General features: G+C 49.4%; 1 protein-coding gene across 1 annotated transcript in view; it reads left to right on the forward strand.

Annotated features, from left to right (window-relative positions):
- The window catches only part of dhx16 (DEAH (Asp-Glu-Ala-His) box polypeptide 16), a 47,435-nt gene that overhangs the window by 17,512 nt on the left and 5,561 nt on the right, over positions 1 to 24,362 (forward strand). Inside the window, exons 9-19 of the mRNA XM_060851110.1 lie at positions 1,223 to 1,333; positions 1,872 to 1,987; positions 2,350 to 2,560; positions 3,742 to 3,840; positions 4,124 to 4,276; positions 10,556 to 10,696; positions 17,367 to 17,529; positions 18,854 to 18,972; positions 19,477 to 19,544; positions 23,492 to 23,654; positions 23,850 to 24,011. Of these exons, the coding sequence (XP_060707093.1) occupies positions 1,223 to 1,333; positions 1,872 to 1,987; positions 2,350 to 2,560; positions 3,742 to 3,840; positions 4,124 to 4,276; positions 10,556 to 10,696; positions 17,367 to 17,529; positions 18,854 to 18,972; positions 19,477 to 19,544; positions 23,492 to 23,654; positions 23,850 to 24,011 (1,506 nt within the window). The remainder of the gene's footprint in view (positions 1 to 1,222; positions 1,334 to 1,871; positions 1,988 to 2,349; positions 2,561 to 3,741; positions 3,841 to 4,123; positions 4,277 to 10,555; positions 10,697 to 17,366; positions 17,530 to 18,853; positions 18,973 to 19,476; positions 19,545 to 23,491; positions 23,655 to 23,849; positions 24,012 to 24,362) is intronic.

Here is a 24,362-nt window from a genome sequence, read left to right on the forward strand (position 1 = left end):
ACACTGGATCAGGAACCTTGCTGCCTTCCAAGACGGGAGTTGCTTGTTACAATGATACTGGAGTTGTTGGCTGATCATATCAATCAACATGCACTTGCTAGTCTGGTTCCAGCCGTGATCATGACCTGGAATAAAACTACAAGATGGAGACTTCTGGGAAACAAAGTCAACTGTTCCTCCCAACTTATTGCACGTCTTTTCTTAAGCTACTCCCTATATTGTACTCAAAGCAATCTATTAGATACTGTCCATCATTCCTTACCATCTGCTCCCAAGTCTCCCACAGGAATCCTTTTCATATTTATGGAGTGGTACAGCTTATCTTGTCCCATTTGCCAGCATTTGGCCCATATCCCCCTCAACCTTTCCTCTTCATATACCCATCCAGATGCCTTTTAAATGTTGTTCTTCCTCCCCCACCCACCCCTGACAGTTCATTGCACACATGCCTTCCCCCACCTTAAGCATGACCTGAGAGAAGCCCAGGCCAGTGCCGCTAAGGAATGAGATGGCCCTTTGGCTACTGCAGTCTTCTTGGTATTTATAAATTAGAATCCCAGCAGTGTGGAACAGGCCCTTTGGCCCAGCAAATCCACACCAAACCTCCGAAGAGTAACCCACCCAAACCCATTCCCCCTACATTTACCCCTGACTAATGCACCCAATCTACACATCCCTGAACGCTATGGACAGTTTAGCATGGCCGATTCACCTTGACCTGCACATCTTTACATTTTGGGAGGAAACTGGAGCAGCCAGAGGAAGTTCTGCTCAGAACAGGGGAGAAAGTCCACACAGACGGTCGCCCGAGGCTGAAATTGTACCCGGGTCCCTGACCCTGTGAGGCAGCAGTGCTGACAGCTGAGCCACCATGCCGCACCTATTAGTATGTGCAAAAAGTAAGGCTTTATGCGACACATGCTCTTGTGAAATGGATGCCATTTGAACATTTCACTCTCTGAAATACTGGGCTGAGTCACAGGGCAGTAATTCCACGGGCTCAGGTGGATTGTCAGATTTGCACTCTGCCTAACGTTCATCACCGACATCAATGGAGTATCAAATCAGATGCCCTCTACCCACTCGAGCCCCCCCACCTCTGGTTGGTTAAAAGTGCAGCTCGTGTTACCTGAGCTGGTTCATTCCAGCACCTCACTGGAGCTTTGCTTCGCCCTCGTTCCCTGATGATCCGGCGTTGAGTTTTACGACGCTGTCTCCGCAGGGCTACACGGCCGGGGGGATGAAGATCGGGTGCACGCAGCCTCGGCGCGTGGCAGCCATGAGCGTGGCTGCCCGAGTGGCACAGGAGATCGGGGTCAAGCTGGGAAATGAGGTGAGCTGTTCGTCTGTGGCACCGAGAGGGGAAAAAAAACTGAGCCAAGGACAGTGTGATGGGGGTGGTATGGACCGTCGGGGTGGGGGGAATGAACAGGCATAGTGACAGCAGAAGAGGGGACCAGCGAGCAATGAAAATAATACAGGGTGTGAGAAGAGGGAAATACATTGGCAAAAATGCATTTTAAAAAGCCTCCAGAACAATTAATGCACGTTGAATTTATTGCTTTAGTGTTAACTGGTTGGTTTTGGTGAGCATTGAGTACTGAGGGGTAAGGGGCCAAAGCAAGACTGGAGCAGTGAGGGGAAAGATGGGGAGTCTCAACGTTAATGGCAGGGCAGGACTCAAAAGCCATGATCCATCAACAATGCTGGATGGGAGATGAGTGGGAATGTTAGTGCGGAAAAGTAACCCTGGGAAAAGGAGCAGAGGCAGGGGTTGAGAGCGGGTATTATGTAAGGAGTGGTCATGAGTTGAGTACTTCATTGCATTCAAAGGGGGTGGTCATCTGACTCCTGCATGCGTAACCCCCCAGGTCGGCTACAGTATCCGGTTTGAAGACTGCACCTCAGAGCGGACGGTGCTAAAATACATGACAGATGGGATGCTGCTGAGGGAATTCCTCACGGAGCCGGACTTGGCTGGATATAGGTGAGCAAGGTTCCCACATGAGAGAGCGCGGGTTGTTACTGAGCGTCACAGAACGTTACGATACGTCGGGGATGATAGGTAGAGCTTTCTTCAGTCTGGCAAACTCCGAATGTCATGTTCCTGCAGTGCTGGGGGGTGTGTGTGTGTGTGTCTGTGTGTGTGTTTGCATGGTGCTGGGATACGTGTAATGGGAGGGTGGGTGTGTGTTTGCATGATGCTGGGAATGTGGTGCATTCGTACAGAGCTGAGTTACACCCCGTGTGTATGCACGGGGTGCTGGGCATGTGCTCAAGGTGCAGGGTAACCTTTCCCCCTGCTGCATGGTCTTGGCTGATGTGTGTTCTGTCTGTCTGCCTTCACAGCGTGGTGATCATTGACGAAGCCCACGAGCGCACACTTCACACTGACATTCTCTTCGGGCTGATTAAAGACATCTCCCGCTTCCGCCCTGACCTGAAGGTCCTGATTGCGAGCGCCACCCTGGACACCGAGAAGTTCTCGACGTTTTTCGACGATGCTCCGATCTTTCGGATCCCGGGGCGACGGTTCCCCGTTGATATTTACTACACCAAGGTGCCAGGATCGTGTGGGGCATTTCGGGGGGAAAGCCTGTCCAGGGTCCTCCATCGGGGGTGGAGGTGCTGCTGGAGCTGATGTTGCCAGCTCCTTCCCTCTGCCGTGGATGATGAACGAGCTGTGCTCGACTGATGACCGTGCCGGGTTCTGTGGAGCGTGTCGGTACTCGCTGGCCACGAACGCAGCACGCGGGGCGATTGTTCGCGAACAGTGTGCGGCACGGTTCCCTCTTGTTAAACTGCGGGGTTGACCTGGGGGGTGTTCACCGGCTGGGTGTGGGACGAGGATGTCAGGGCCCTGGGGTGCGAGCTGAGGAGAATTGCTAGTGATGAAGAGCTTCAATGGAGGGCAGAGATGAGAGAATCTGAGCCCATCCTCCTTATGCCCAAGCGATGAAAGGTTTTTGTTAAGGAGGTCCCCTCACCCCTTTCGTCAGATCAGTAACCAGTGGGTTTGAGGTAAATGGCAAAGAGTAGACTGAGAGAAATGCCTCAGTGGGGGGAGAGGGGCATTGCTGTGGATTGGAACTGTTCAGAAGAAGGGGACTGAAAACGTGCAGGGGTCTGGTATGAGACCGAGGAAGGACGCTAATAACAACAAATCACAATGAACAATTCAATGAATAATAATGGTGAATAAAGCAATAATAATGTGGGTGGCTCTCTCAAAGAGCCAGCATACACCCCATGGCTTAAGTGACCTCCAGTGCTCTCCAAGATTTCAGAATAACGTCAGCCGGATTGGGGCGCGGTGGGGGCGAGGAAAGTGTGGTCTCTTGTGTTGTGCTGTCCCAGGATGCGAAAGGTCGGAGCGTCGTGACGTCTTAATAGTTCCGGTCTCGCACGCCTGATCGGTGTGACTGATGCCAGCAGATCACAGAGATCCCAGGCTGGCTCCCTCGTCTGTGGCATTGCCTGAGATCTCCCTCAGGGGGGCTGGTGGGGGGGCGGGGGGAGCAGCTGTGGGCTTGATATTAACAGGCAGTACATGTGGTCCCAGGAGGATAAAGACGATGTGGCTTCACCTCTCCTGTGCTGGTGTCCCCAGGCGAAGGTAGCACACGTGAGCCCCTGAACGACAGTGGGTCCTCCCAAGCTCAAATGGCCCCCTCTGTCAGCACAGAAGCCCGAGCAGATGTTTGCACTGACTGACAGGTTGCCCTTGCTGTCTCCCCATAGGCCCCTGAAGCGGACTATCTGGAAGCCTGTGTGGTTTCTGTCCTGCAGATCCACGTCACTCAAGCTCCTGGCGACATTCTGGTGTTCCTCACCGGTCAGGTAAGGCGGTCACGGGGCCCGGTCGCTCAGCCGGGATCCCCTCGGGCTGGACTGACCAGATCCATCCCGCGGCTGGCCCCTGGCCAATCAGCTGTGCAGATCTCACCGCCGCGGGTTGGCTGAGCCGAGCTGATGCTCCGTGCCGTTCCTTGTGTTATTCCCGGTGTCCGGGCATTCGCTGCGTTGAGTCAAAGCCGCCGACGGCTGGGCCCCTGTGCTTTGTGCTGACCCCTGCCTCCCCCGCACGCACCCCTTGTGATGGAGTGCCTTGCTTCTTGTACAGGAGGAAATCGAGACCACGTGCGAGATGTTGCAGGAGCGATGCCGTCGCCTGGGCTCCAAGATTGCCGAGCTGCTGGTTCTCCCCATTTACGCCAACCTCCCCTCAGACATGCAGGCCAAGATCTTTGAGCCCACCCCAGCAGGTGCCAGGAAGGTGAGGGGGCGAGCCCACACTAATTATGACTGTTTTAAAGTGACCCTTTTCAGGTAAGCGTCATTCCGCTGGCAGGAGTGTGACTGTGTCGGTGTTGGCTGCATGGGCCAGGATTAGTTTTGTAGGGAGCCTTCCGGGACCTATTCTGAACATAAGCTGACGCAAATCACCAGCGTTGTTTACGTAAGATTTCAGAGGTATTCAAATGTGCAGAGAGCACACTGGGCCCCAGCAATCGTTGAATCCCGACAGTGTGGAAGCTGGCCACTCAGACCATCGAGTCCACACCAACCCCTCCACATTCCACCCAGATCCCTCCCCGCCCCCATCCCTGTGACCTTGCATTTCAATGCCTAATCCAGCTAACCTACACATCCCTGGACACCGTGGGCGATTTAGTGTGGTCAGTCCACCTCATTGGCACATCTTTAGATTGCTGGTGTTTTGGGTGCACACACCCACTCCCATCACTCCATGAACTATTGTCACAATGCTTTGTACCCCATGCCTTTGCTGCACCTTTTTATTCCCTTCTCCTTTAGCTAGCTAGTAGCATGGTCTTTCGGAATGGTGCATTCTCACTTGCAGTTGACCAACTATTGATGTCACTCTTCCTCATTCCCAGAATCTCTCAGAAACAGACGGGTCAGCGCCATCGGGTCTCCACAGCCCCTCGAAGCGGGCTTTGTTACATTGTGCCGATCTCCTCCCTTTTCCCCATACCCTTACACCTTGTTCCTGTTTAAATAATTGTCCCTGTCCCCTTGTGTTCCTCAATCGAGCCTGCCTCCACCACATCCCCGGGCAGTGAATTCCAGGCCCGAACCCCCACATGTGACAAAAAGCTTTCTCTTGCGTCGCAATTGCTTCTTTTGTAAATCCGTTTTAAATCAGTGCCTTCTAGTTCTCGATCCTTCTAGCAGGTTTCTCTATCTATCCAACGCCCCTGTGATTTTGAAGCCTTCCACCAAGTCTCCTCTTAGCCTCCTCCTCTTTCCAAAGACAGCAGTTGTAGCCTCTGCAGCCTATCCTCCTAAACCTCTCACCCTTGGAACGAATTCATTCCCAGAGGTACCTAAATGCGTGACCCTCTCAAACACCACCCCCCCCCCAAACTTCTGCAGAAAGGATCATTGGTCTTGAAACATTTCATTCTCTGGAGTTGCTGTTGGACCCGCTCAGCTCCCCCAGCATTCTGGGAGTTTGTTTCAGATTTCCAACATCCTCTGTTACACTTTTGCCCATTTATCTAGTGCCCATCAGGTCTAAAGCAGTTTGCAGCCATTTAAGTACTTCACTGAAGCATCGTTATTGTAACAAGATTAGAATAGATTCCCTACAATCTGGAAACAGGCCCTTCGGCCCAACAAGTCCAAACCGACCCTCCGAAGAGTAACCTCTTCTCAGCCCGCCCCAAAAAAAGCCTATTCCCCTGTATTTACCCCTGCACCTAACACTATGGGCAATTTAACATGGACAATTCACCCTGACCTGCACATCTTTGGACTGTGGGAGGAAACTGGAGCACCCACAGGAAACCCACGCAGACACGGGGAGAATGTGCAAACTCCACACAGACAGTTGCCCGAGGTGGGACTTGAGCTCGGGTCCCTGGTGCTGTGAGGCAGCAGTGCTAACCACTGTGCCACCGTGCCACCCCAAGTGCTGCAAGTTTGGCAACTTATGCACAGCCAGCTCCCGTAAGCAGCAATGTAAGAACTGTGTTGTCAGCCTCGATCTTCGGGCTGAAGCCTGTATTGTGTGGGATGTTAGCCCACAGCCCTTTGCCTGGGACGTGAGAGCAATGATTGAATTATCAGCAACGAAGGAGGATGTGCTGAAACTAACTGGACGAAAAGTGCTCATGGCCGGCGGTCACAGTTTGACCTTCCTTTGCGATGATCTCACGGAATGTTTGCTTTGCTGGCTGAGTATTTATTGCCTGCTTCTGTGATCCTTGGGAGATTGAGCTGCCTTCTTGAGCCCCTGCAGTCCATGTGGTGTAGCTGTTCACCTACACTGCTGTGAGAGGGGGCAGCTCTGGCTTTCCATCCAGTGACAGTGAAGGGGCGGTAATATACAGTAATGGTAACAGAGCCCAGTCCATCGCGCAATGACTCCATCTACACTTAGTGCAGCCTTGGGAAGCCAGCCAACATCATTGAAGATGAGAGGTGTATTGCTGGAAAAGCACAGCAGGTCAGGCAGCATCCCATGGGCAGGAAAATCGATGTTTCAAGCCAGTGGCCTTCCTGCTCATGGAATGCTGCCTGACCTGCTGTTTTTTTCCAGCAACACCCTCTCAACTCTGATCTCCAGCACCTGCAGACCTCACTGTCTCCTAACATCATCAAGGTCATAACCTCTTCCGACCTCTCCCGTCAGGCAGAAGATACCAACGCCTAAACCCATGTGCCAACAGGTTCAAGAACAGCTGCTTCCCTGCCACTATTAGACTTCTGAATGGACCTCTCAAATTTTGAATTTAGATTAGATTCCCTTCGGTGTGGAAACAGGCCCTTCGGCCCACCAAGTCCACACCATCCCTCTGAAGAGTAACCCACCCAGACCCATTTCCCTCTGACTAATGCACCTGACACTATGGACAATTTAGCGTGGCCAATCCACCCTAACCTGCACATCTTTGGACAGTGGGCGGAAACCAGAGCACCCGGAGGAAACCCACGCGGAAACGGGGAGAATGTGCAAACTCCACACAGACAGTCGCCCGAGGCTGGGATCAAACCTGGGACCCTGGTGCTGCCACTAAGCCACCGAGCTACCCCATTTAATGTTAATCTCATCCTTTATGCACCATCTCTGCAGCCATAACATAATATCCCTCGCTCTGTTCTATCACCTGAATGTAAATTTTCACTGTACCCAGGTACGTGTGACACTAATAGACCAAATCAAATATTTCCATCTTGGGATGGAGAGTGGCTTGGAGGGCAGATGTTCCCATGCATCTGCTCCCCTTGACCTTCTAGACAGCAGAGGTTGCAGGTTTGTAAAGCGCTGACCCAGTAGGCTTAATGAGTTACTACATGATTTGGAGATGCCGGTGTTGGACTGGGGTGTACAAAGTTAAAAACCACCGACACCAGGTTATAGTCCAACAGGTTTAATTGGAAGCACACTAGCTTTCGGAGCATTGCTCCTTCATCAGGTAATAGTGGGGGACTCAATCCTAACACACAGGATTTATAGCAAACATTTACAGTGTGATATAACTGAAATTATACATTGAAACATTGATTGTCTGTTAAGTCTTTCTTCTGTTTGAATACCATGATAGTTTCACTTCTTTCATGTGTAAATCACAAAACCTTTTTTAAAAAGTTGCATTCTCAGGTTAGCTGTTACCAATGGTGATAGCTAGACAATATGTTTAAGGTGTTAGCTCCCTGTATTCTCTGTCTATGCCATGATGTTTAAATTGATTATAATCTAAAAAGTGAGATAACGGAGTTTTACATGAATGCATGCAGTTTTTAAGCAAAATACAATGTAACCCTGCAAGTACAAATTCACCCCACAAAATATATATGTGCATGTGGGTCTCTGTCTGTGTGTGTGTCTGTCTGGGGTGGGGTCGTGAGTGTGAGAAAGTGTGTGTGTGCTTGTGTAGTGAGTGTAGAGTGGCTTAAGTCTGTGAGGGGGTGCATGTGGGAGTGTGTGTGTCTATGAGGGTGTCTGTGTGCGTCTGTATATATGTGTGTCCATGTGCACAGGAGTGCCTTTGTGTGTGTGTGTGTATATACAATGCAACGGTGGTCACCTGTAATGTGACATGAAACTAAGGTCCCGGTTGAGGCCCTCCCTATGGGTACTGAACTTAGCTATTAGCCTCTGCACGGCCACTCCCGCTGCTGCCTGTTCCGAAGTCCACCTTGGAGGATGGTCACTCTAAGGTCCGACATCGAATGTCCTAGACCACTGAAGTGTTCCCCAACTGGGAGGGAACCCTCCTGTCTGTTAATTGTTGTGCGGTGCCCATTCATCCGTTGTCGTAGTCTTTGCTTGGTTTCCCCAATGTACCATGCCTCAGGGCATCCTTGCCTGCAACGTATAAGATAGACAACGTTGGCTGAGTCACACGAGTACCTGCCATTGTACAAGGTGGGAGGTGTTCCCACGTGTAATGGTGGTATCTATGTCCACATTCTGACACGCCTTGCAGCGTCTACCGTGACAGGGTTGTATGGAGTTGTCCTGAGAGCCAGACAGTTTGCTACGAACAATGATCTGTTTGAGGTTTGGCGGTTGTTTAAAGGTACGTAATGGAGGTGTGGGGAAGGTCTTGGTGAGGTGCTCATCCTCGTTGATAATGTGTTGCAGGTCACAAAGAACATGGCGTAGTTCTTCAGCTCCTGGGAAATATTGAACAACGAAGGATACCCTGTCGGTTGCAGCATATGTCTGTCTCCTGAGGAGGTCATTACGGTTCCTTGCTGTGGCACGTTGGAACTGCCAGTCGATGAGTTGAACACCGTACCTCATTCTTGTGAGGGCATCCCTGAGTACTTCCAGGTGTCAGTCGCATTCCTCATCTGAGCAGATCCGGTGTACGCTTATGGCTTGTCCATAGGGGATGGCTGTTTTAATATGTTTTGGGTGGAAGCTGGAGAAGTGTGGTGCTGAGGTGTCCATCCTTGATGGAGATGCATGTGTCGAAGAATGAGACAGATAGTCAAGAGTAGTCCATGGTGAGTTTGATGGTGGGATGAAACTTGTTGATGTCGCTGTGTAGTTTTATCAGTGACTCCTTGCCATGGGTCCAGAGGAAGAAAATGTTGTCGATGTACCTGGTGTATAATGTTGGTTGGAGATCCTGCATAGAGAAGAAGCCTTGTTCGAACCTGTACATAAAGATGTTGGCATATTGGGGTGCAAATTTGATCCCCATGGCTGTTCGTGTGGATGAAGAACTGGTTGTCAAAGGTGAAGACGTTGTGATTGAGGATAAAGCCGATGAGTTGTAGGATGGTGTTTGGAGACTGGCAGTTGTTGGTGTTGAGTACTGAGGCTGTTACCGCAATGCCATCATTGTGGGGGATGCTGGTGTAGAGTGCGGAAACGTTCCATTGTGATGAGGAATGTTCCCGGTTTGACTGGTCCGTGGGTGCTGAGTTTCTGTAAGAAATCCGTAGTGTCGCGACAGAAGCTGGGAATCCCCTGTACAATAGGTTTCAACATAGCTGGAGACATTCTCACACAGGGTCCCATTGCCCGATAGAGAACACAGGGGGCTAACACCTTCAACATATTGTCTAGCTATCACCATTGTTAACAGCTAACCTGAGAATGCAACGTTTTAAAAATGGTTTTGTGATTTACACATGAAACTATCACTGTATTCAAACAGCTGAAAGACTTAACAGACAATCAATTTTTCAATGTACAATTTCAGTTACATCACACTGTAAATGTTTGCTATAAATTCTGTGTGTTAGGATTGAACCCTCCACTATCACCTGATGAAGAAGCGTCGCTCCGAAAGCTAGTGTGCTTCCAATTAAACCTGTTGGACTATAACCTGGTGTGTGATTTTTAACTGAGTTACTGCAGTACGTCTTATAACTGGGTGCACACTGCTGCCACTGTGTGGTGGAGAGGGTGAGTTGTGAATGTGTTGGATGGTGGGTGCTAAGAAAAGGTCTTGAACTGCACGAGTGTTACTGGAACTGTCCTCATCGAAGCAAGTGAAGAGTATTCCGTCTCCCTCCTGGCTTGTGACTTATGGCTAGGCTTTGTAAATCTTTTTTCTGGATTGCTGCTTTTTTAGTAAAAGTTGATAGTGATGGATCAGCTCACTGGTGAAGAATTGCTTGATATGGAGCGAGATATTCAGCCTTGGGTCCTTGGGAAACAAGCTACCCTTCCCCCCCATCCCTCCTCTCCAGCCCTTGAGGTTCAGGCAGTTGTGTCCTTTAAGCAGCCTCAGATAACCCATGTACAAAAGCGGGCGAGCTGAGGTTTCAGTAGTGGCCACTGTCACCTGTGAGTGCATGAAAATGTCCCCGATAAGTAGTAGCTGATGTTCCAAAAAAACATTCAACCCGAGAATGAGGAAGCGCAAGTTAGGTGGCAAACCCAAGATGCCTGCGATTCCCAGGATCTGGCTGAGGCTGCTACTGAGGAAGTGAGCCCTCTGTGGCCCAGCTCCCCCATCCCTCCTGAACACGGAGCCACTCTGCACAGACTCTCAACTTTGCCGTTGTTAACTCGAGCTCTCTCTCTTTCCCCCTCCCCTGCTGCCCTATTCCCCGCCCCCAGGTCGTCATCGCCACCAACATCGCGGAGACCTCCCTGACCATCGACGGGATCATCTATGTGATCGACCCTGGTTTCTGCAAGCAGAAGAGTTACAATGCACGCACAGGCATGGAGTCTCTCATTGTCACACCCTGCTCCAAGGTGGGTGCCTTCACCCTGTGTGTGTGCGTGTGCGGTTTGAGGGGGTGCTCCTCGGTTAGAGGCAGTGGTAGCGGGGATATCAGCATCTGAAAACAGGCGTGGTTTAAGGCATTCTGCCTTCATACAGCAACTTGAGAATCTCCTGAAGCACTTCACACTCAGTGCTACCCTTTTGGTTTTTAAGTTTGCATACAAATCAGGAGGACAAGGCCATGCACTTATATTCATAGAATCCCTACAGTCTGGAATCAAGCCCTTCAGTCCAACAAGTCGCAGGTAGATAGGATAGTGAAGAAGGCGTTTGGAGGGATATGGGCCAGGTGCTGGCAGGTGGGACGAGACTGGGTTGGGATGTCTGGTCGGCGTGGACGGGTTGGACCAAAGGGTCTGTTTCCATGCTGTACATCTCTATGACTCTAACCATTGGGCGCATACCATTCTCTGCAGGTAAACCTGCCTTCCTTCTGACAGATATACAACGTCCTGTTGATACCAACGATGGCTCAGCATGGGCTCCCTTTCTAGGACAATCCTTACTCCACCCTGATTCAGAGGCTCAGGGGTCAAGTTCCACCCAGGGGCCATGAGCACACTTAAAGAATGACATACTCTAATCCCTGACACACCCGCTCCTTTGACATGTAGGACGGAACAGCAACCAATTTGAGCACAGCAAGCTCACACAAACAGCATTCAATGGTGTCAACTGAGGGAGAAGTATTGTTTAGTACAGTGGGGCAGAAAGATGATCTTGGCTGATCATCTCATGCAGCGCCAGAGGTGGTGTTCTGCAAACCACTTAAGACCATAAGACCATAGGACTTAGGAGTGCAAGTGAGGCCATTCGGCCCATCGAGTCCACTCTGCCGTTCAATCATGGCTGATGAGCATTTCAACTCCACTTACCCGCATTCTCCCCGTAGCCCTTAATTCCTCGAGACATCAAGAATCTATCAATCTCTGCCTTGAAGACATTTAGCGTCCCGGCCTCCACTGCACTCTGCGGCAATGAATTCCACAGGCCCACCACTCTCTGGCTGAAGAAATGTCTCCGCATTTCTGTTCTGAATTGACCCTCTCTAATTCTAAGGCTGTGTCCATGGGTCCTAGTCTCCTCACCTAACAGAAACAATTTCCTAGCGTCCACCCTTTCCAAGCCATGTATTATCTTATAAGTTTCTATTAAGTCTCCCCTCAATCTTCTAAACTCCAATGAATACAATCCCAGGATCCTCAGCCGTTCCTCGTATGTTAGACCTGCCATTCCAGGGATCATCCGTGTGAATCTCCGCTGGACACGCTCCAGTGCCAGTATGTCCTTCCTGAGGTGTGGGGACCAAAACTGGACGCAGTACTCCAAATGGGGCCTAACCAGAGCTTTATAAAGTCTCAGTAGCACAACGGTGCTTTTATATTCCAACCCTCTTGAGATAAATGACAACATTGCATTCGCTTTCTTAATCACGGACTCAACCTGCATGTTTACCTTTAGAGAATCCTCAACTAGCACTCCCAGGTCCTTGTTACCCTCACTTGTTACCTGAGGCCTTCATCTACTTACTTCTTGGATGCAAAGTATGATAGGGTGCTTTTGTTTTGGAAAAGGGACAGGGAAAGGTATCTACAGTGTCCTGGGTCAATACTTATTCCACACCAACATCACAGAAACCAATTATCTAGTGATGATCACCATGCAGTTGATGGGACCATGCTGTGTCCAGATTAGGTTGCTGCTTTTCCTAGACTTGTGGAGAGTTAGATTAGATTAGATTCGTAACAGTGTGGAAACAGGCCCTTCAGCCCAGCCAGTCCACACCGACCCTCTGAAGAGTAACCCACCCAGACCCATTTCCCTCTGACTAATGCACCTAACATTTAGCCTGGCCAATTCACCTGAACTGCACCATCTTTGGACTATGGGAGGAAACCGGAGCAAACCCACGCAGACACGGGGAGAATGTACAAACTCCACACAGACAGTCGCCTGAGGCTGGAATTGAACCTGGGACCCTGATGCTGTGAGGCAGCAGTGCTAACCACTGAGCCACCGTGCTGCCATTAGTGAATGAAAACACCTTGGGGTGTTCATAGTTTCCTAGAAGGTGGAGGTACAGGTAAACTGGGGGGGGGGGGTAAAAAAAGGTGGCATTTGGCACACTTGTTTTTATTGGTCAGTGCACTGAGTGGCGTAGCTGGGAGATCATGCTGCAGCCGTACAGGACACTGATTAGACCACTTTTCGAATACTGCATTCAATTCTGGCCTCCCTGCTATAGGAAAGATGGTGTGAAACCTGAAAGGGTTCAGAAAAGATTTATGAGGACGTTGCCAGGGTTGGAGAATTTGAGCTATAGGGAGAGGGTGAATGGGACGGGGCTGTTTTCCCTGGAGCGTTGGAGGCTGAGGGGGTGACCTTATAGAGGTTTATAAAATCATGACAGGCATGGATAAGACAAATAGACATGGTCTTTTCCCTGGGTTGGGATCGTCAACGTGACGGCGTAGGTATGGTGTGAGATGAAAGATGTGAGGAGGACCTAAGGAGCCACTTTTTCTCACAGAGGGTGGTGCGTGAATGGAATGAGCTACCAGAGGATGTGGTGGAGGCTGGTACAATTACAGCATTTAAAAGGCATCTGGATGGGTATATGAATATGGGTATAGGAAGGGTTTAGAGGGATATGGGCCAAGTGCTGGCAAACGGGACTAGATTAATTTCGGGTATCTGGTCGACATGGACGGGTTGGATGGAAGGGTCACTGTCCGTGCTGTACATCTCTATGACTCAAGACTGTGTATAATACCGGTCGTCTTATTAAGGAAGGATACAAATGCGTTCAAATTTTTGAGACTTTGAGAGGTCAGGCTGTCTTGAGGAGGAGGGTTGGACAGGTTAGGATTGTATCTGAAAGAGCTCTGAAAGAGTAAGAGGTGACTTGATTAAAATGTCAAGACCTCTCCGGGTCTTACGTCAGGTGAACATGGAAAGGATGATGCTCCTTGTGGGTGACTGCAGAACAATTTAAAAATAAGGGGTCGCCCATTTAGGAAAGGAGACTCATTAACTCTGAAAGGGTCGTGAGTGTTTGGAACTCTCTTCCTCAGAAGAAGCAGAGCTTCTGAGCGTTTTTAAGAGAAGTATTTTGATGTTTCTGAAGCAAGGAGTGAGAATTAATCAGGGTAAGGCGAGAATGTGGATTTGAGGTTCCAACCAGACCTTGCTGAGCTTGCGGGACAGGTTCGGGGAACTGCTAACAGTGGTTAGCACTGCTGCCTCACAGTGCCAAGGACCCAGGTTCAATTCCAGCCTCGGGCGACTGTCCGTGTAGAGTTTGCACATTCTCCCCATGTCATGCGTGGGTTTTCTCCGGGTGCTCCGGTTTCCTCCCACAATTCAAAGACGTGCAGGTTAGGATGAGTTGGCCATGCTAAATTGTCCCATAGTGTTCAGGGATATGTAGGTTAATTGCATTAGTCAGGGATAAATGTAGAGTAATAGGGTAGGGGAATGCGTCTGGGTGGATTACACTTTAGAGGGTCGGTGTGGACTTAGAGTCATAGAGATGTACAGCATGGAAACAGACCCTTTGGTCCAACCTGTCCATATCCCAACCCAATCTAGTCCCACTTGCTAGCATTCCTTCAAACCCTTCCTATTCATATACTCATCCAAATGCCTCTTAAATGTTGCAATTGTACCAGCCTCCACCACATCCTCTGCAGGTAAAAGTTGCCCCTTAGGTCCCTTTTATATCTTTCCCCTTTCACCCTAAACCTATGCCCTCTGATTCTGGACTCCCCGACGCGAGGGAAAAGACTTTGTCCATTTATCCTATCTATGCTCCTCATAATTTTGTAAATCTCTATAAGGTCACCCCTCAGCCTCTGACGCTCCAGGGAAAACAGCCCCAGCCTGTTCAGCCTCTCCCTATAGCTCAGATCCTCCAACCCTGGCAACATCCTTGTAAATCTTTTCTGAACCCTTTCAAGTTTCACAACATCTTTCCAAAAGGAAGGAGACCAGAATTGCATGCAATATTCCAACAGTGGCCTAACCAATGTCCTGTACATCCGCAACATGACCTCCCAACTCCTGTACTCAATACTCTGACCAATAAAAGAAAGCATACCAAACGCCTTCTTCACTATCCTATCTACCTGCGACTCCACTTTCAAGAAGCTATGAACCTGCACTCCAAGGTCTCTTTGTTCAGCAACACTCCCTAGGACCTTACCATTAAGTGTATAAGTCCTGCTAAGATTTGCTTTCCCAAAATGCAGCACCTCGCATTTATCTGAATTAAACTCCATCTGCCACTTCTCAGCCCATGGGCCCATCTGGTCCAGATCCTGTTGTAGTCTGAGGTAACCCTCTTCGCTGTCCACTACATCTCCAATTTTGGTATCATCTGCAAATTAACTTACTACCTCTTATACTCACATCCAAATCATTTATGTAAATGACAAAAAGTAGAGGGCCCAGCGCCAATCCTTGTGGCACTCCACTGGTCACAGGCCTCCAGTTTGAAAAACAACCCGCCACCACCACCCTCTGTCTTCTACCTTTTGAGCCAGTTCTGTATCCAAATGGCTAGTCCTCCCTGTATTCCATGAGATCTAACCTTGCTCATCAGTCTCCCATGGGGAACCTTATCGAACGCCTTACTGAAGTCCATATAGATCACATCTACCGCTCTGCCCTCATCAATCCTTTTTGTTACTTCTTCAAAAAACTCAATCAAGTTTATGAGACATGACTTCCCACGCACAAAGCCATATTGACTATCCCGAATCAGTCCTTGCCTTTCCAAATACGTGTACATCCTGTCCCTCAGGATTCCCTCCAACAACTTGCCCACCACCGAGGTCAGGCTCACCGGTCTATAGTTCCCTGGCTTGTCTTTACCGCCCTTCTTAAACAGTGGCACCACATTTGCCAACCCCCAGTCTTCCGGCACCTCACCTCTGACTATCAATGATACAGATATCTCAGCAAGAGGCCCAGCAATCACTTCTCTAGTTTCCCACAGAGTTCTCAGGTACACCTGATCAGGTCCTGGGGATTTATCCACCTTCACCTGTTTCAAGACATCCAGCACTTCCTCCTCTGTAATCTGGACATTTTGCAAGATGTCACCATCTATTTCCCTACAGTCTATATCTTCCATATCCTTTTCCACAGTAAATACTGATGCAAAATATTCATTTAGTATCTCTCCCATTTTCTGTGGCTCCACACAAAGGCCACCTTGCTGATCTTTGAGGGGCCCTATTCTCTCCCTAGTTATCCTTTTGTCCTTAATATATTTGTAAAAACCCTTTGGATTCTCCTTAATTGTATTTGCCAAAGCTATCTCATGTCACCGATTTGCCCTCTTAAGTATACTCCTACTTTCTTTATTCTCTTCTAAGGCTTCACTCGATCTATCCTGTCTACACCTGACATATGCTTCCTTCTTTTTCTTAACCAAACCCTCAATTTCTTTAGTCATCCAGCATTCCCTATACCTACCAGCCTTCCCTTTCACCCTGACAGGAATATACTTTCTCTGGATTCTTGTTATCTCATTTCTGAAGGCTTCCCATTTTCCAGCCGTCCCTGCGAACATCTGCCTTCAATCAGGTTTTTGCCTAATACCGTCAAAATTGGCCTTTCTCCAATTTAAAACTTCAACTTTTAGATATGGTCTATCCTTTTCCATTGCTATTTTAAATCTAATAGAATTATGGTCGCTGGCCCCAAAATGCTTTCCCACTGACACCTCAGTCACCTGCCCTGCCTTATTTCCCAAGAGTAGGTCAAGTTTTGCACCTTCTCTAGTAGGTACATCCGCATACTGAATCAGAAAGTTGTCTTGTACACCCTTAAGAATATCCTCTCCATCTAACCTTTAACACTATGGCAGTCCCGGTCGATGTTTGGAAAGTTAAAATCCCCGACCATAACTACCCTATTATTCTTACAGATAGCTGAGATCTCCTTACAAGTTTGTTTCTCAATTTCCCTCTGACTATTGGGAGGTCTATAATACAATCTCAGTAAGGTGATCATCCCTTTCTTATTTCTCAGTTCCACCCAAATAACTTCCCTGGATGTATTTCCGAGAATATCCTCCCTCAGCACAGCTGTAATGCTATTCCTTATCAAAAATCTGCAAGCTTACTAACTGTACCTCTTATGCTCGCATCCAAATCATTTATGTAAATAACAAAAAGTAGAGGACCCAGCACCGATCCTTGTGGCACTCCACTGGTCACAGGCCTCCAGTCTGAAAAACAACCCTCCACCACCACCCTCTGTCTTCTATCTTTGAGCCAGTTCGGTATCCAAATGGCTCGTTCTCCCTGTATTCCGTGAGATCGAACCTTGCTAATCAGTCTCCCATGGGGAACCTTGGTAAACACCTTACTGAAGTCCATATAGATCACGTCTACCGCTCTGCCCTCATCAATCCTCTTTGTTACTTCCTCAAAAAACTCAATCAAGTTTGTGAGACATGATTTCCCTCGCACAAAGCCAGTTTTATTGTTGCTCAGCCCTGGTCCCCGTCTCTCCCAGCCACGAGGATTAGCGCGCGGCTGTCCTGAGGCAGTAACTGTAGTTCGCCAGCCATCGGCGGAAATGCTTACTGCTCTAACCCTGTGGGTCCCTGCCTCCTTGTGACTCCAGGCATCAGCCAACCAGCGAGCTGGCAGGGCTGGCCGCGTGGCTGCCGGGAAGTGCTTCCGTCTCTACACAGCCTGGGCCTTCAAGCACGAAATGGAGGAAACGTCCATCCCGGAAATACAGCGAACAAACCTGGGCAACGTGGTGCTGCTGCTGAAGAGCTTAGGTAAGGAAATAGAAGTGGGGCTTGTTACACGGCACCATCTCAACCCACCCAGACACTTCACAACCGACTTGCAGTAGCTCTGAGCCGCTGCAGTCACGGTTGTAACTCTGGTGGTCTCCTTTGTTCGCAGCAGGATCCGGTATTCAGTGCCGTGAATTCTGTTCTCAGTGTTGTTGGTCAGTACTGACCAGGGCATGGCATCTTGACCTGCTTCACTTCGCATTAATGTCACATTCATAGTCAGGGTCTGGTCAATTTCTCCTTCCGAGGAAGGGTCACCAGATGGGAAACGTTAATTCTGATTTCTGTCCACAGATGCTGCCAGGCTTCCCAGAGTTTTGCCAGCAATTTCTGTTTCAATTTCCACTCATGTTTGTCAGTGTCTTCATTGGAGACCGAGACCAACGAGTGGTGGATTTTAATTGTCTGAGCACATATAAATGGAGAGGTCAGTGTGGGATGAGAGGGCTGACACTGAGCAAGTCAATGACTCTCTCCACAAAGAAGCGGTGCATGTCTTGGTTTCTGTCTCACTGACTGGTGTGGATCCTAGTACCAACAGGATCCCAATTTAATGTCATCTCAGGAAGACAGTGCGGCACTCCAGCCCTGCTTCCCGGAGAATGTCAGCCCACATTGTGCGCTCGCGACCCACGTGGGAATTGAACCCCAGGGGTTTACGACGCAGTGATCTGTGAAAGGAAGGCAAGAGGTGATTGGGGCAGCGGGGTGAGGGTAGGGCCCCTTTCCAACACCTTTTGAGAGAGTGGTGCTGGAAATTGTTATTCGTACATCTCGAAAAGGTCACCTTTTTTGTTTTAACACACTCGAATTTGCTCTGATTGAGTTCAGTGCTGAAAAGCCACCTCCTGATTGTGCCTGCAGCTGCTCCTCCATGACCATGTCTTTCCTGGATTAACGCTGAGGGAAATGGCGTCGGTAGACTGGTTGAAAAGAGAACATTTGTAACCGTGATTGGACCTGCTGGATATCTGACCTCTCCCAACAACCTATCAGTCGGCTAAGCCACTGATCCGGCTTTGGTCACTCTCAGCATTCGATTGGCAAAATTCCTGGACTCCACGTGCAACGTGTGTCCCTTTCTTAAAAAAAAACGAGTTATCTCGAACGCAACATGAATTATTTTCGTCTTCCCGGAAGCTGCCAGCCCCACTTCCTTTCCGCCACGACACCTGTTTTGATTTCCGGCGGCCACACAGCGTTTTGCAATTATTGTCACAACATGGCTGTTCTTTATTGGGCACCTTCTGTCCGTTTGGCCATCAGGGAGTCCCCATTTAATGCTGCACCCTGCTCTCTACAGGAATCAACGACCTGATCCACTTTGATTTCATGGACCCCCCTCCTCACGAGACCCTCGTGCTGGCCTTGGAGCAGCTGTACGCCCTGGGGGCTCTGAACCACCTCGGAGAACTGACCAAGGTAAGGTGTGGTGCCGGGGGGGAGATGGGGAATGATGGGGCCTCTGCCTCCTGACCCTGCTCTCCTGGACCTCCCTTGCTTCTCTCTCCTCCCAGAGCTGCAGGCACCCCTTCTCGTGCACCCTTCGGCAAGTCGCACCTTAAATCGCACCATCTCCCACCCCTGACTGGCTCTTCTCCAGAACCACTTACCCCCCTCTCCAGCCGTGCCCTTCCCTCGCAAATCAGCAGGCTTTGAAATGCCCAGCTTGTTGCCGAGTCACTGATTTGAGCCGACTCCTGGGGCCTTCCTGAGAGTGGACCCGGGGAGATCGCATCCTTGCACGCGTGTTCCGGCAAGTCCCCTCAGCTCCTTCCCAAACCCTCAGCGCAGCAGGCCTGCAGTTCCCAGCCACCTCCCTGCTCTTGGCTGTGTCCTTCTCCTGCCCCCTCCTCGCTCCTGCCCCCTGGCGGTGTGTCAGTGCATCGTACTTCCCTAACGTACCGCACTCTGTGTTTGTTCTAGCTCGGTCGCAGGATGGCAGAGCTCCCTGTGGACCCCATGCTGTCCAAAATGATCCTAGCCTCTGAGAGGTGAGTGACGGCCAGAGCAGACGATGGGTGGTCTGACCGGCGCGTTGTCGAAACCCTGACGTTGACAAGTCCTGAACTCCTTGTTGATTCAAAACCTTAGTTCCAGCAATTGGTTTTTCAAATAAAATTTGTTCCACGGTGGAAAGGGATGCGTTTACCATCACGTCTGGTCCCCTTTCAAGTTGTCCCTATCCTGTTTCAGCCCCATCCCGCTGCGGCATTCTCTGTACGTGTCAAAAAGACCCTTTCACTAAACATCTCCGAGTTCTCTTTTCACCCTTTAGTTATTCACCAACCTTGCTTTTGCATTCAGCTGCCCTGTTTATCCAGTATTCTTTTCCTCCGGTAAGCCATGCCTGAAGACCAGAAAGTTTAAGGTGAGGAGTAAATAGTTTGGAGGAGATCTTTTTCACCCCGAGGGTGGTGGATGTATGGAACATTCTACCTGAGAGGGTTATGTACCAAGTAAATGCGATTGGTGTAATTTGGTATTTGTTGGTCAGTATAGACACAGTAGGCTGAAGTGCCTGTTTCCATGTACGAGTCTGTGACCGTATTTTGGGGCCTGCTTATAAATCGATTTTCTTAATAGACACACATAGATACTTATTGCTCACCGGTTTGAGAAGACTAAGAATTTACAGCACAGAGTCCAGCCATTGGGCTAACTGTGGTGTGCCATAATTTGTGCTCCTTTCCAATTTGGTGTTTACTTGTATTTCCTAATTGAGATTGTTCCTGTCTGCTTATCTTAGTTCCTTCCTCATTCTGCTGAAATTTGCAGCTTTTACAACCCTGTTTTTACGCCAGTCCTAACTGGTGCGGACAATGTCAAATGTATATCAATTACAGTCACTGCAGGTTGAGTCAGTAGCTAGGAAGGCAAGTGCAGTGTTGGCATCTGTTTTGAGAGGACTTGAATATGAAAGCGAGGATGTATTTCTGAGGCTCTGTAAGGCTCTGGTCAGACCACATTTGGAGTATCGTGTGCAGTCTTGGGGCCCTTTATGTCAGGAAGGAGCGCGTTCAGAGGAGGTTCACCAGAATGGTCCCGGAAATGAAAAGCTTAACACCTGAGAAACGTTTGAGGACTCTGGGTCTATGTTTAATGGAGTTTAAACAGATGGGTGGGGGGGGGGGGGGGGGGTAATCTAATTGAAACTTACAGAACACTGAATGGCCTGGACAGAGTAGATGTTGGGAAGATGTTTCCATTGGTAGGAGAGACTAGAACTCAAGGGCATAGCCTTAGAGTAAAGGGATAAGAAGAAGTTTCTTCAGCCAGAGAGTGGTGAATCTGTGGAATTCATCGTCACAGAAGGCTGTGGAGACCAGGCCATTGAGTATATTTAAGACGAACATAGATAGGTTTTTTATTGCTAAGCGTTACAGGGAGCAAGTGGGAGAATGAGGTTGAGAAACTTATCAGCCATGATTGAATGGTAGAGCTGACTTGATGGGCCAAATGGCCTAATTTCTGCTCCTACGTCTATGGTCACCCTCCCAAAACACCACCACCACGACCATCCCCCAAAACACCACCATCGCGACCATCCCCCAAAAACACCACCACGACCATCCCCCAAAAACACCACCACCACGACCATCCCCCAAAAACACCACCACCACGACCATCCCCCAAAACACCACCATCGCGACCATCCCCCAAAACACCACCATCGCGACCATCCCCCAAAACACCACCATCGCGACCATCCCCCAAAACACCCCCACCACGACCATCCCCCAAAACACCCCACCACGACCATCCCCCAAAACACCACCACCACGACCATCCCCCAAAACACCATCACCACGACCATCCCCCAAAACACCACCACCCCCACCATCCCCCAAAACACCACCACCCCCACCATCCCCCAAAACACCACCCCCACCATCCCCCAAAACACCACCCCCACCATCCCCTAAAACACCACCCCCACCATCCCCTAAAACACCACCCCCACCATCCCCCAAAACACCACCACGACCATCGCCCAAAACACCACCACCGCGACCATCCCCCAAAACACCACCACCACGACCATCCCCCAAAACACCACCACCACGACCATCCCCCAAAACACCGCCACCAAGATTATCGCCCAAAACACCACCACGACCATCCCCAAAAACACCACCACAACCATCCCCAAAAACACCACCACAACCATCCCCAAAAACACCACCACAACCATCCCCAAAAACACCACCACGACCATCCCCAAAAACACCACCGCAACCATCCCGAAAATCACCACCACCATGACCATCCCTAAACTCAACATCACCACGACCATCCCCAAAATTATCATAACCCTGGTCATCCCCTAAAACACCATCACCACCACCACGGCTGTCTCAAAATCACCGTGACCGCCACGACCGTCTCCAAAATCACCGTGACCACCACGACCATCCCTAGATTCACCATGATCATCACAACCATCTCCAAAATCACCATGACCACAAAGACCTCAATGTGTACTGCAAGATTGTGGGCTTTGCTCTAATCGTAATCGTCAATTATAATTATAAACTGAGTTAAGAAAGCCAATCGTAAAAGCTTACTGGTCCTGATTAATCACAGGATTCCTTTCAGATATAGATGTGTTTTTACAGTTTATGAAGTTTATCAAAACAAACAATACTTAATAAAAGCGGTGGTTTTCAGTTGGACCCAGCCAGGGTTTCCTGGTTAACTGGGCACTGGTCCCTTGTTCTCCTCTGTTGATTGATGTTCTCCTCCTGTCTCCTTTGCTGTGCACCTAACCACTAAGAGTCTCTGTTTGTTAACCCTTGTTAGCCTCCCCATGATCAGAGACATCCTGAAATCTAATTGGTTTGCCAATGCATAGACACCATATGAATCTCACATTGGTAGGTAGTGTGTAGCTGATTTCTGATAGATATTTTACTGGCAGCATTTATTGTTTCCGAATTTGTTCCTTCAAGTGACAATTATATCTCTGTGATTGTAACTTGATTCTCTTACTTGGTCTCTACCAAGATAACCGTGACACCCGCAGAGTGATTTGTTTGTCTGCTTGAGAGGGTCATGCAGGATCATCCCTGAGCGTTTTAATCTCATTCCCGACACCCTAACAGATACATGTAACTATTTTGGAAAATTCAAAAATCTCATCCATGTCATTTAGCTAAAAGAAGCATGTGTGACTCACAACGATAGCTGTTGTTGCCTGACTCAAACTCACTGATTTTTCAAAAGACCACACTGAATTTTTCTTTCTCCAACAGACCTGCTGCTTTTTTTGTAAGGCAATTAAACCATTTTAAAACATAACCTGTGTCTGTTTGTGAAAGGTTTTTAACCTGAACATTTTTACATTGCCCATAAAAATAGCCATCAAGTCATAAACCCATTTTGACCTTGCAGAAAGTGACCGCAGTTAAATAGAATATGGTTTTATTCCTCACTTAATAAAGTCACAATGATTGAAAATAACTCATTGCCACAGTTATGGCTACCCATTACATCCATTGGATGGTGATGGCTAGCACGAAGGGATTCTAGCTTTAAATTGAGGGGTAATAGATATAGGACAGGTGTCGGAGGTAGGTTCTTTACTCAGAGTAGTACGGGCGTGGAATGCCCTGCCTGCAACAGTAGTAGATTTTCAAACTTTAAGAGCATTCAAATAGTCATTGGATAAACCTATGGCTGAGAATAGAATAGTGTAGGTTAGATGGGCTCGAGATTGGTTCCACAGGTCGGCGCAACTTACGTTCTATGTTCAGTGTGGTATTGTTGGAGAAGGAAAGGACTCATGACTATTAGCAAAAATGATCAGCTCAAGGCTCTCTCCCCGCCCCCCCCCCCCCCCCCCCCCCCCCCCGTTAACTTGTGTGTGGTTAAGAGATTTGGTGAAGGCCAGTGTGCGCTGATTTGCCATTTCGCTTCCCCCCCTCCCCCCACCCAACAGGTACCAGTGCTCTGAGGAGATCCTAACCATCGCAGCCATGCTGTCGGTCAACAACGCCATCTTCTACCGGCCCAAAGACAAGGTGGTGCATGCTGACAATGCTCGCATGAACTTCTTCCTGCCTGGAGGGGATCATCTGGTCCTGCTCAACGTCTATACACAGGTGAGGGGGAGCAGCAGGGACTAAATCTGAACACCAAATTGTAGCACAGTCACCCTGTACATTCAGGGACTGTGTGAGTCTCCTCGTGTTCGGTGGCAGGGAGGGGAGCGGCGCGTGCATCTCACCACCGTTGAGGACCGTGTAAGCCTGACCTGTCCTTTCTCACTCCTCGTTCCCCCCCCCACTCTGTTGCAGTGGGTAGAAAGCGGCTACTCCACGCAGTGGTGTTACGAGAATTTCATTCAGTTCCGGTCGATGCGGAGAGCCAGGGACGTGCGGGACCAGCTGGAGGGTCTGATGGAGAGGATTGAAGTGGAGATGAAATCATCTGCGGGCGATAACGTCCTCATCCGCAAGGTGAGAGTGGGGAGCACAGCGAGGGTCGCTCTCAAGTGTACAGGGGGAAGGCGATGGCTAAGTGGCATTTTCGCTGGACTGAAAATGAGCTAGTGTTCTGCAGACCTGGGTTTGAACCTTGCTAGGTGAAATGGTGGCTCAGTGGGTTAGCACTGCTGCCTCCCAGTGCTAGTACCCGGGTTCGATTCCAGCCTCGGGCGACTGACTGTGTGGAGTTTGCACACTCTCCCCGTGTCTGCGTGGGTTTCCTCCGGGCTTTCCGGTTTCCTCCCACAGTCCAAAGATGTACAGGTTAGGGTGAATTGACCGTGCTAAATTACCCATAGTGTTAGGTGCATTAGTCCGAGAGAA

The sequence above is a fragment of the Hemiscyllium ocellatum genome, chromosome 35 (genome assembly GCF_020745735.1).
Source record: "Hemiscyllium ocellatum isolate sHemOce1 chromosome 35, sHemOce1.pat.X.cur, whole genome shotgun sequence".
In the NCBI taxonomy this organism is placed as follows: domain Eukaryota; kingdom Metazoa; phylum Chordata; class Chondrichthyes; order Orectolobiformes; family Hemiscylliidae; genus Hemiscyllium; species Hemiscyllium ocellatum.